Raw genomic sequence first — 12129 nt, forward strand, 5'->3', positions numbered from 1 at the left:
TCCAATCACCTGTGTGAAGAGGCCACAGCACTCCAATGAGCGCTTCAGCCTCCTCTCAGCATATCAAGCACAGCGCTGTACTTTGTATGGTGGCTGTGCTTGGTATTGCAGACCAGGCCCATTTACTTCAATAGGCTGAGCTGTACATAGGCTACAGTGCTCACTGGAGTGCCACGGCCTCTCCTCGAACAGCTGATTGGCGGGGGTACAGGGATCCGGTCCTGAGGATAGCTCATCAATATTCAACTCCCGATAAACACCTTTAGGCCCCTTTCACACGGGCGAGTTTTCCGTGCGGGTGCGATGCGTGCGGTGAACACATTGCACCCGCACTGAATCCTGACCCATTCATTTCTATGGGGCTGTGCACATGAGCGGTGATTTTCACGCATCACTTGTTCGTTGAGTGAAAATCGCAGCATGCTCTATATTGTCCGATTTTCACGCGACGCAGGCCCCATAGAAGTGAATGGGAAGTGGGAAAATCGCATAGCATCCACACGCAAGTGCGATTTTCACGCACGGTTGCTAGGAGACGATCGGGATGGAGACCCGATCATTATTATTTTCCCTTATAACATGGTTATAAGGGAAAATAATAGCATTCTGAATAGTGCATAGTAAAACAGCGCTGGAGGGGTTAAAAAATAAAATAAAAAATAATTTAACTCACCTTAGTCCACTTGATCGCGAAGCCCGGCATCTCCTTGTGTCTCCTTTGTCGAATAGGACCTGTGGTGAGCATTAAATACAGGTAAAGGACCTTTGATGACGTCACTCCGGTCATGGTACGTCACATGACATGGTACGTCACATGATCTTTTACCATGGTGATTCACCATGGTAAAAGACCATGTGATGACCGGAGTGACGTCATCAAAGGTCCTTTACCTGTATTTAATGCTCACCACAGGTCCTATTCAACAAAGGAGACACAAGGAGATGCCGGCTTCGCGATCAAGTGGACTAAGGTGAGTTAAATTTTTTATTTTATTTTTTAACCCCTCCAGCGCTGTTTTACTATGCATTCTGTATGCAGAATGCTATTATTTTCCCTTATAACCATGTTATAAGGGAAAATAATACAATCTTCAGAACATCAATCCCAAGCCCGAACTTCTGTGAAGAAGTTCGGGTTTGGGTACCAAACATGCGCGATTTTTCTCACGCGAGTGCAAAACGCATTACAATGTTTTGCACTCGCGTGGAAAAATCGCGCATTTTCCCGCAACGCACCCGCCTCTTATCCGGGCCAAAAATAAGACGCCCGTGTGAAAGAGGCCTTAGGCCTCTTTCACACGAGCGTGACGGATTAGGTCCGGATGCGTTCAGGGTGTGTTCAGTGAAACTCGCACCATTTTGCAAGCAAGTTCAGTCAGTTTTATCTGCGATTGCGTTCAGTTGTTCAGTTTTTTTATGCGTGGGTGCAATGCGTTTTTCAAGCGCGTGATAAAAAACTGAAGGTTTACAAACAACATCTCTTAGCAACCATCAGTGAAAAACGCATCGCACCCGCACTTGCTTGCGGATGCAATGCGTTATTAACGCATCCCCATTCACTTCTATGGGGCCTGTCCTGCGTTACAAACGCAGAATATAGAGCATGCTGCGATTTTAAAGCATTGCAGAAGTGATGCGTGAAAAAAAACGCTCATGTGCACAGCCCCATTGAAATTAATGGGTCAGGATTCAGTGCGGGTGCAATACCTTCACCTACCGCATTGCACCCGCGTGGAAATCTCGCCCGTGTGAACTCAGCCTTAAACGGGTTGTCTCACTTCAGCATTTATAATCTGGAGAAAGTGAATACCAGGTACTTACTAATGTATTGTCCATATTGCATCCTTTGCTGGCTTGAATAATTTTTCCAACACATTATACACTGCTCATATCCAGGGATTATGACCACCCTGTAATCCAGCGGTGGTTGTGCTTGCACACTATTATTATTATTTTTTTTCCAGTCACAGATTTCTGCAACAAATCAGCCTCATGTGGTCTTTATATAATAGTCCAGATGTGGCAGATATTTTTTGGCAAGGGTTTTTGTTGAAAATCCGCAACTAACGTGAAGCAAAATCTGCATGATCCAGTAGCGGATTTTGCCATAGATTTTCCATGGATCTCACCCTATGCATCCCAAAGAGTAAAATCCATGTTGAGAATCCATGGAGCATATCCGCAGGTATTGCTCTGGAAATTACAGAATCTGCACCACAACCCCCATCAGTTCCACAACTCCTGAACTTGGCGTGATACTCAGCCTGGCTGGGGGACTCACTACTCACCTGTCCCCTGACATCCTGCTGACTGCCTGTATGTTTACTTGTTCCCAATCTGCTGTAGATGAAGAACCTGGTGGAGACATTGAGAGTAATCATACACTGAAAATGGGTCTATAGGTCTTTATAACAGTACAGTTTGATAATGAAATTGAGATTTTTCAGCAAAACTGCCCCCACTGACATAGTATTACATTTCCGCGTGGCGGCGGTTGCTGTACAATGATCATTTAGTACCTAATATGATATTCACACACAAGCATACATTGTTAAGTTATCATAGTGCTCAGTTAAACAGCTCTTCAGTACTTCATTAAAGGGAGTCTGTCAGCAGTTTTGACCATGCTAAACTGCTGACAGCACTAGACAGGGGCTGAGGACAGCAGTACAAACATACCTGTTGTGGAGCATTTTTCATCAGGAGTAGTGGGAATATGAAGTTTTATTCTGATAAATTCTGCTCCTTCAAGTGCCAAAGGTGGAGCTTCACTGTGAAGTGCTCTCTGCATTGTGCAGCTTCACAGCCCCTCCCCTCTGCTCTGAGTGACAGTTGTAGCACCCAATCAGGAGACCACTACAGATATCACTCAGAGCAGAGGGGAGGGCTATGAAGCAGATCAGTACAGAGAACACTACACAGTGAAACAATATCTTCTGGACACTTGCAAAAGCAGAATCTGGCACAATAAAACGTAATAATCACAATAGTTCTGATAATAAAAGCTCCACAAAAGGCATATTTGTCCTGCTCTCCCCAGCTACTGCTGATAGATGCTTTCTAGGGTGTGCCCGCATGAGGAGGAAACCCCACTCTTTCATGGCAGCCAAGGATTGCATGAGTTCGAAGGTAGGTACCTTCAATATTTTGCGCCTACTGGTCGCTGTGGGTGGACGTGACACCTGCAATGTTAGCGCACAGCCTTATTCTGCTACACGGTGCACATTATCTATAACTGTCCTGTAAAGAATGATGAACACCTGCCGTTTAACTTAGACTAAAATTCGCCATCGTATAAACAAACCATTCGTTGAATGTAAAAGTTTCTCGTCTGGAAATGTTCATTTTCATGACATTGATGTTTTTTTTCAGGGGCTTCAGGAACGTTCAATATTAATTCTTCATTCTCTCAGATCTCAGTAACGTTTGACACAATTGATTTCTTGGTTTTCACGGAGTCATCTTTGATTTCACGCCGCTGTGTAAGGACGGATCGCTCCCTTCTTTATAAAGCTTTAAAGTTGGATTAGAACCATTTTCTTCAGCTGAAAACTATAAATCTTCCCGAGCTCCTGTGCTGTACCCACATATTCTACTTCTAATCACTCCTGAGTTATACTGATGTGCAAAATTCATTCTCAGGCAATATACTGCAGGACACATAAAGGACAGGGGTCCTGTTCACACCTCTATACTCATTCTAGCAAGAAAAGAAGCCACCGCATGTGTAAAAAGATGTAGGCAGGTGAGAGGAAAATGCTGCACAATGTACTTACGTTGCTTGGTCTCAGGGTCAGACTGGCCAACCAGAGTACCAGAGGATCCTCCAGTGGGCCCAGGCTCTGATACCACTATAGACCCCCAAAGATTCAGGAGAAAAAATAGCTATTTGTATGCCAATCACTTCTCTCTATGGTCATTTGATTCAAAAACCTGGTACAATGTATTGATGTTGGGTGTTGGGCCTTGAGAATAATTTACTCTGGTGGGTGCAAGGAATCCCAGTCTGACACTGCCTGGTCTTGTTTCCACATAGGCACAAAAACAGGACATTTGTTGTATATGCAAATTAGGCATTTGGTGCAATGAGGGTGTAATGTTGCTCTTGTTGCACCCAAACTCTGCTCATATCTGTGGCCAGTCCCCCCCCCCCCCCACATTGCATTGATCAACAGGGCCAGACAGCGACAAAGCAACCAGGGGTTGGCCACAGAAAGCTGTAGAGCCTGGGTGCAACAAGAGCAGCGGTGACGCCCTCATATATATACACACATACACTCCTTCAGTATACTGTATGTTTCAGACTATTAGCTGACTACAGGACACACCCCAGGTTTAGGGTCCATTCACACGTCCGTTATAACACTCCGTTTCCGTTCCGATTTAAATCGGAGCGTTTTTTCGGATCCATTAATTTCAATTGCCTCTGCAAAAATGCGGACACCAATCATAGTGCTGTCCGAATCACGGAATCCGTTCCGTTTTCCTATTTTCGAGTATACTGATCCTGAAAAAAAATTAGGCTTGTCCTACTTTCTGTCCGTTTTTCGGGTCCGTTATCTATTCAAGTCAATGGATCCGCATAAATGCGGATGACATGCACAAAACCATCCGAATGTCATCTGATTTTGCGGATCCGTTGACAGGAAAATGGATGGAAACAAAACACAAAAAAACTGAATCACGGAAACACGGAACGGATTCGGAAGCACTTTAGTAAAAAAAACGGAAGGTTGTACTGAAAAACAGATCCGCAAAAAAAAGGAACGTTTATATGGAAAGGTAAAAATACTGACGTGTGAATGGACCCTTTGACAACAGAAAATCAAGTAGAGGGGGTTAATACTGTGCCATCAGCTGACCACTGAAACAAATAGCAGTGGCTCTACATACACAAAGCTCTGCTACATGCACACATACAGTTCTGATAGATACTCACAGCCCTGCTACATATACACACAGCCATGTTACTCAGGATAGGTCATTAGTACCTGATCGGTAAGGAGCCGACATCCGGGACCCCTGTCGAACAGCTGTGTGAGAAGGCGCTGCCTTCATTCTGCCGACCAAGCACAGCACCGTACATACAATAGCGGCTGTGCTTGGTCTCACAACTCAGCTCCTTGCTCCTAGACCACATGAACGAGACGTCACTGGCCTAGGAACAGCAGAGAGACGGTCACGGGGCCGGTGCCTTCTCAAATCGCTGATCAGCGGGGGTCCCAGGTGTGGGACCCCCACCGATTAGCTACTGATGACCTATCCTGAAGATAGGCTGCTCTCCCTTCACTTTGGGTAGCCCCGTTCTGGAGACAGGAGGGGTTCCCATAGGTAGGACCACCACCTATTTGACGTTTGTGGTATATTGTAACGATATTTAAATTAATTGGTTGAATTATTTTACCTATTATTCCTCTGCAGAAAGTTTGACGGCTCTGACAGTAAGGCCCCTTGCAGACGAGCGTGTGCGGATTAGATCTGGATGCGTTGCGAATGCGTTCAGTGAAAAATGCGCGATTTAGCAAACAAAGTAATTCAGTAGATAAATGACTTTGTCTGCGATCGCGTTCAGTTTTATTGCGCGTGTGCAATGCGATTTAATGCATTGCATTGTTTGTATACTGAAGGTATACAAACAACATCTATTAGCAACCATCCGTGAAAAATGCATCACATCCGCACTTGCTTGCGGATGTGTTGCGATTTTCACGCAGCTCCATTCACTTTTATGGGGCCAGCGTTGCGTGAAAAACGCAGAATATAGAATATGCTGCGATTTTCACGCAACGCACAAGTGATGCGTGAAAACCAACGCACATGTACATAGCCCCATTGAAATGAATGGGTCTGGATTCCGTGCGGGCGCAATGTGTTCGCATCACGCATTGCACCCGCGCTAATACTCGCTTGTGTGAAAGGGGCCTAAAGACTCCATTCTCTTTTATGGTGAAACTTCCTTTCTTGTATCCTCCTGTTACATTGACAGGACTTGGTATTTAGATAGGATTATGCAGATCTGTATATGGACCATTGTTATATGTGCACATAGTAACTATGTCTTCCCCTAAAGGCCCTTTTACACAGGCCGACCAAGCAGGCAATTATCGGGAACAAACCATCCCCATAGAGATTCACTGTTTCTGTGAAAAAGACCCCTGATCCACTGCCCCGAAACAATGATCTTGGTGTCTGCGTAAATGGCGCTGTCACCCGATAAACGAGTTTTTGCTTGTTCATCAGGTAATTGGCGGCACCTTTACACTGGCTAATTATTGGGAACAAGCATTCGATAATTGTCCTGATAGTTGGTCCTGTAAAAGGGGGTAAAATTATATGTTCTTCATAGCGACCTTCTAGTCTTTCTTTGTCCCCTCTGAACCTGCTCCAACTACAGTTTTAATTTCTCCAAAGCAATGTAAATGTAAAGAACAAGAACAGGCTTCAGAATATTATCATACACTAAAATACAGCACCAAGAAGGAATTTTTGGAATGGAATGAAACGTTCCAAGTGTGACTGTAATGATGATGTATGTAAGTGATTACAATATTAGAGAGAAAGGAAAGGTTTATTGCGGAAAACTGTACAACTGAAAGGAGGCTCTAGGACCCTGTTGGGCCTCTAGCCTGGTTACAAGATGAGATACAGCCTCTAGCCTGGATACAAGATGAGATACAGCCTCTAGCCTGGTGTCACGGCTGAGGACGGGGAAAATCCTCAGCCGTGCGATGCCAGATGATGTTAGGCTGCTCGGCCAGGACGACAGGATTAGGGAGCAGGTCACCTCCTAAAGCATCCCTAACCTGACCCTAACGCCTAGCTGCATGGGCCGACCTTTAAGGTAGGAGGACCCATGCTCAGGAACCTCGGATCCCTAACTCACCCTCCGACCGGTCCCTGGACTAGGAGTCAGGGTAAGACGGCCTGTTCCTTCTGGACACGGAGGAACAGGGGTCTCACTGGCCAAGCTACAGGGAAAAGGGGAACACTAACAGTCTTACGGATATGGCAGGCGAACTAAGTAGTTCCACCTACCTGCCACAGCCTTGCTGACTGGATCCCTGTGCACACAGGAATCCAGATCCATAAGCTGCACTAAACAACAAAGGAAAATCCCAACTGAACATCACAGAGACATCACACATAAACATGACATAAACTAAATGTGACATAATCTTTATGACCACAAGGGTGGCCCCCACTGGCAGGTGGAAAACACAGAAGGCTGCTCCAGCTAAGCATGGCTGAAGCAACCCTCAGACATGTGCTAAACACTGAGGCTTTATAGGCCAAGAAGCCACACCCAACAGTCAGACACACCCAGTGACTCACACACACACTGGGAAGGGAGTTAACCCTTCCAGCATCAGGGAAGGGAAACACAAACTTAAAGGGAAAGTGTCCAACCTAAGAACACACTGTGGCTGTTGCAGCAGGCAACGACATGGGTGGCAACCATGTCCTGGGAGTCAGCCCGAAGGCCGGGACACTGCCACCACATGTACACAATACAACCAAACGTTGCCACGGGCAACCACAGTGAAGGGAAGATGTCAGTGCACACCACACATAAGACAGAGTGCACACAGACATACAAAAATGCATACATACACGCACACAACTCCAAGGAAACCGCACACATAATTGTTGTCCGCGGCAACCGCACTTGAGGCAAACAACATTATGCCTCCAGCTGCGGTTGACACAACAACCCAAACCGCAGGCAACTGTATGCGGCTCCCAAGGAGTCACGGCCATAAACATGTTCGTGACACCTGGATACAAGTGAGATACGGTTGGGCATGGAGGCATACATTCCTGGTATCCTGCAGCACATTTGCCCACAGATGTTACAGCTGGGCCTGTAGGATAGTGAAGCTGGCATCCCAGCGGGTCCGATAAATGCTGGATTGAATATAAATCTGGGGGTGGGGGTGGGATGTAATTAAAGTGCCACCCATGTCTGGAGGGTGGACAATAAAACTGTGGGAGCTGCTCATGCTTGATGGCGGTATCTACTGTATGGGCCGTTCAGAGCCTATTTACCGTATGTGTGCCCTCACATAAACACAGCTCCCAACACCTCCTAAACAGCTAGGTCAGAAGGGTCTAGATAGCAGGCACTTCATCAAAATGACCATCTTGATTTTCTCATGTGCCCCCACTCAGAGTCTGTCAACTGGGCAAATTGTCTTCAAGTTTATCTCAGAGGCTTTTCTAGCAGTCGATGATCTTTCACCAAGAGGTACACTACCCAAAAGTAGCCTCTGAGAGCATTTTTATATAGGGCAGCAGGACAAGCACTTTAATGTCCTTTTGAGGCAAGCGTCTAATGAGACCACACCTTTAGTTATTTACATCTCTGCCTAAGATATAACTGCTTGCCAACATTTCTATCTTGCGGTATTTTTTTTGTCAATGAGTGTATTATTTATTATTACACTACGTGCAGAATTATTAGGCAAATGAGTATTTTGACCACATCATCCTCTTTATGCATGTTGTCTTACTCCAAGCTGTATAGGCTCGAAAGCCTACTACCAATTAAGCATATTAGGTGATGTGCATCTCTGTAATGAGAAGGGGTGTGGTCTAATGACATCAACACCCTATATCAGGTGTGCATAATTATTAGGCAACTTCCTTTCCTTTGGCAAAATGGGTCAAAAGAAGGACTTGACAGGCTCAGAAAAGTCAAAAATAGTGAGATATCTTGCAGAGGGATGCAGCACTCTTAAAATTGCAAAGCTTCTGAAGCGTGATCATCGAACAATCAAGCGTTTTATTCAAAATAGTCAACAGGGTCGCAAGAAGCATGTGGAAAAACCAAGGCGCAAAATAACTGCCCATGAACTGAGAAAAGTCAAGCGTGCAGCTGCCAAGATGCCACTTGCCACCAGTTTGGCCATATTTCAGAGCTGCAACATCACTGGAGTGCCCAAAAGCACAAGGTGTGCAATACTCGGAGACATGGCCAAGGTAAGAAAGGCTGAAAGACGACCACCACTGAACAAGACACACAAGCTGAACGTCAAGACTGGGCCAAGAAATATCTCAAGACTGATTTTTCTAAGGTTTTATGGACTGATGAAATGAGAGTGAGTCTTGATGGGCCAGATGGCTGGATTGGTAAAGGGCAGAGAGCTCCAGTCTGACTCAGACGCCAGCAAGGTGGAGGTGGAGTACTGGTTTGGGCTGGTATCATCAAAGATGAGCTTGTGGGGCCTTTTTGGGTTGAGGATGGAGTCAAGCTCAACTCCCAGTCCTACTGCCAGTTTCTGGAAGACACCTTCTTCAAGCAGTGGTACAGGAAGAAGTCTGCAAGGTAAGAAAAACATGATTTTCATGCAGGACAATGCTCCATCACACGCGTCCAAGTACTCCACAACGTGGCTGGCAAGAAAGGGTATAAAAGAAGAAAATCTAATGACATGGCCTCCTTGTTCACCTGATCTGAACCCCATTGAGAACCTGTGGTCCATCATCAAATGTGAGATTTACAAGGAGGGAAAACAGTACACCTCTCTGAACAGTGTCTGGGAGGCTGTGGTTGCTGCTGCACGCAATGTTGATGGTGAACAGATCAAAACACTGACAGAATCCATGGATGGCAGGCTTTTGAGTGTCCTTGCAAAGAAAGGTGGCTATATTGGTCACTGATTTGTTTTTGTTTTGTTTTTGAATGTCAGAAATGTATATTTGTGAATGTTGAGATGTTATATTGGTTTCACTGGTAAAAATAAATAATTGAAATGGGTATATATTTGTTTTTTGTTAAGTTGCCTAATAATTATGTACAGTAATAGTCACCTGCACACACAGATATCCCCCTAAAATAGCTAAAACTAAAAACAAACTAAAAACTACTTCCAAAAATATTCAGCTTTGATATTAATGAGTTTTTTGGGTTCATTGAGAACATGGTTGTTGTTCAATAATAAAATTAATCCTCAAAAATACAACTTGCCTAATAATTCTGCACTCCCTGTAGATTTAGTTAATTTGCAATTATAAGCTTATAATATTATTCTATTTTCCAAATGTATCATTCGTTGTGGTACATTTTTTGCTGGTCTCCTCTAGTTTTCTGTCTGTCTATATTTAGGTCAGCATTAATAAACCTGTCCCAGTGTGCATATATCCAATATAGGTCATGCTACACAGACTCTCCCTCCAGGAAACATCTCTTCATGAAAGTATCATAAGAGGATCAACCAGTATTTTAGACGTTGACAGTTCCTCACAATATTATGGGAGCATGTTGAACGCCCAGTGCAGTGCGATACTTCGTGTTTGCCATGAGCGACAGACGCAATGCCTTTCTCCCCCCTAATCCTGTTACCTGGAGGAGCATTAGCTTGCAGGCTGTGACGAATCATCCTTTCTAGAGACCGAAGCCTCTGGTTCATCTGTTCCAAAGCCGTGCTCTGTTCCTGCTGATTTTCTATCAGCATCGATAATGACTGTGAACTTTCTGAACTTGGAGGCTGAAGCCTCACCCTGCTAGAGAGAGAAAGCAATAGGGATCTTAGAAGCGCAGTCTTCATCTACCATAGGAAATCCAGTGACCTTTAAGAGCTGTGCCACTTCAAGAAGAATACAAGGGTAAAAATAGTTCAGTCTTATGCTAGTTACCATCGTGCACACATCAGGGATACGGCACAAAAAAAAGAAAAAAAACAACCAGCTGTTTAAATATGAGCTATTGTCAAATGGAAAAAGCCATACTTAAAGGGGTTATCCATGATTAATGTTAAATATTAAAATCAGACATAACAAAGCTAGAACCAGCCCTGTACCTCACATGGATCCAGTGATCTCCACATGCATTGCTCCATTAGATTTATTTCCTTTCTCAGAGGGTGTTTCCTTTCTGCTGCAGCTCTATCACAGCTCAGTGGGAGAGGAGATCCTTTCTGCTGCAGCTCTCTCTCTGTTAGGGCTGTTTCACACGAGCGGATGCTGTGCGTGACAACCGCTCCGTGAAAGAGTGCCAAGAGGCACGGAGCATTATCAGTCATGTTAATGCTCCGTGCCTCTGCAGTCTGCATCGGGTCTTGGCACTCTTTCACGGAGCGGATGTCACGCACGGCATCCGCTCGTGTGAAACAGCCCTAACTGTCACAGCTTATAACTGTAGATAGGACTGGTGGCAGTTTAAGGATGGAACTGAGCATGTGCGACCACCTCTGCTGGGGTGGACAGAGAATGAAAGGGGTTATCCAAGACCTATAATATCCCCTATATGTCCAGGGCCCCTCACACAGATAGTACTTACCTCGCTCCCAGGCTCCTGCGTCACTCCTGATGCAGACATGGCCACCGTTGCCTCTCACCGTCATGTTGATGAAAACATCCGGCGACGGCGGGGGGTTGGTCGAATTGTAAGGGCAGCCAATAGCCGGCCGTTACGGGAACAAGCCTCCCTAGCATCGCTGGGAGATGTAGCGGCATCAGGAGTGACGTGGGTGCTGGAGGGCGAGGTAAGAACTATCTGTGTGAGGGGCCCAGGCATATGGGGGGCATTATAGGCCTTGGATAAACCCTTTAAGGAAAGGAAAAAGCAGGAAGAATTATGCAATTTTCTTGAAGAATTAAAGAGATTATCCCATGATTAATCTAAAAAATCTAAAAGAGTTATCATATAGTACATGACAATAACTTTCTAACAAAGCTAGGACCAGCCCTGTACCTCACATGGATCCAGAGATCTCCACATTCAATGCTCTGCTAGATTTATATCAAGAGGACAGCTCAAGGGGAGTGTCTTTTCTGCTGCAGATAAGGGGCGTGTCCATGTTCTCCCTATCACAGCTCAAGGGGAGTGTCTTTTCTGCTGCAGCTAAGGGGTGTGCAGGGGGCGTGTCTCAGCTCTCCCTATCACAGCTCAGGGGGCGTGCCTTTTCTGCTGCATCTAAGGGGCGTGTCCAGGACAAGCAAAAATAAGAAAATAAGTGGCGCTATACATTTTATTAAATAATTTAGTAGTGATAATACATTTTTAATTACATGCACTTACAAAAGTATTCAGATCCAGGTGCTGGATTGAAAACTGTAGAATATTTTTCGTGGGACAACCCCATTAAGTGATTGTACTGTATTTTTCATTACACAAAACTACAAAAGTAT

General features: G+C 45.0%; 1 protein-coding gene across 1 annotated transcript in view; it reads right to left on the reverse strand.

Moving 5' to 3' along the window:
- LOC122939089 (transient receptor potential channel pyrexia-like) overlaps nucleotides 1-12129 on the reverse strand; it is a 230472-nt gene that overhangs the window by 21877 nt on the left and 196466 nt on the right. The window contains 2 exon segments of the mRNA XM_044295062.1: nucleotides 2289-2355; nucleotides 10343-10503. Of these exon segments, the coding sequence (XP_044150997.1) occupies nucleotides 2289-2355; nucleotides 10343-10503 (228 nt within the window).

This window comes from Bufo gargarizans, chromosome 5, assembly GCF_014858855.1.
Source record: "Bufo gargarizans isolate SCDJY-AF-19 chromosome 5, ASM1485885v1, whole genome shotgun sequence".
In the NCBI taxonomy this organism is placed as follows: Eukaryota; Metazoa; Chordata; class Amphibia; order Anura; family Bufonidae; genus Bufo; species Bufo gargarizans.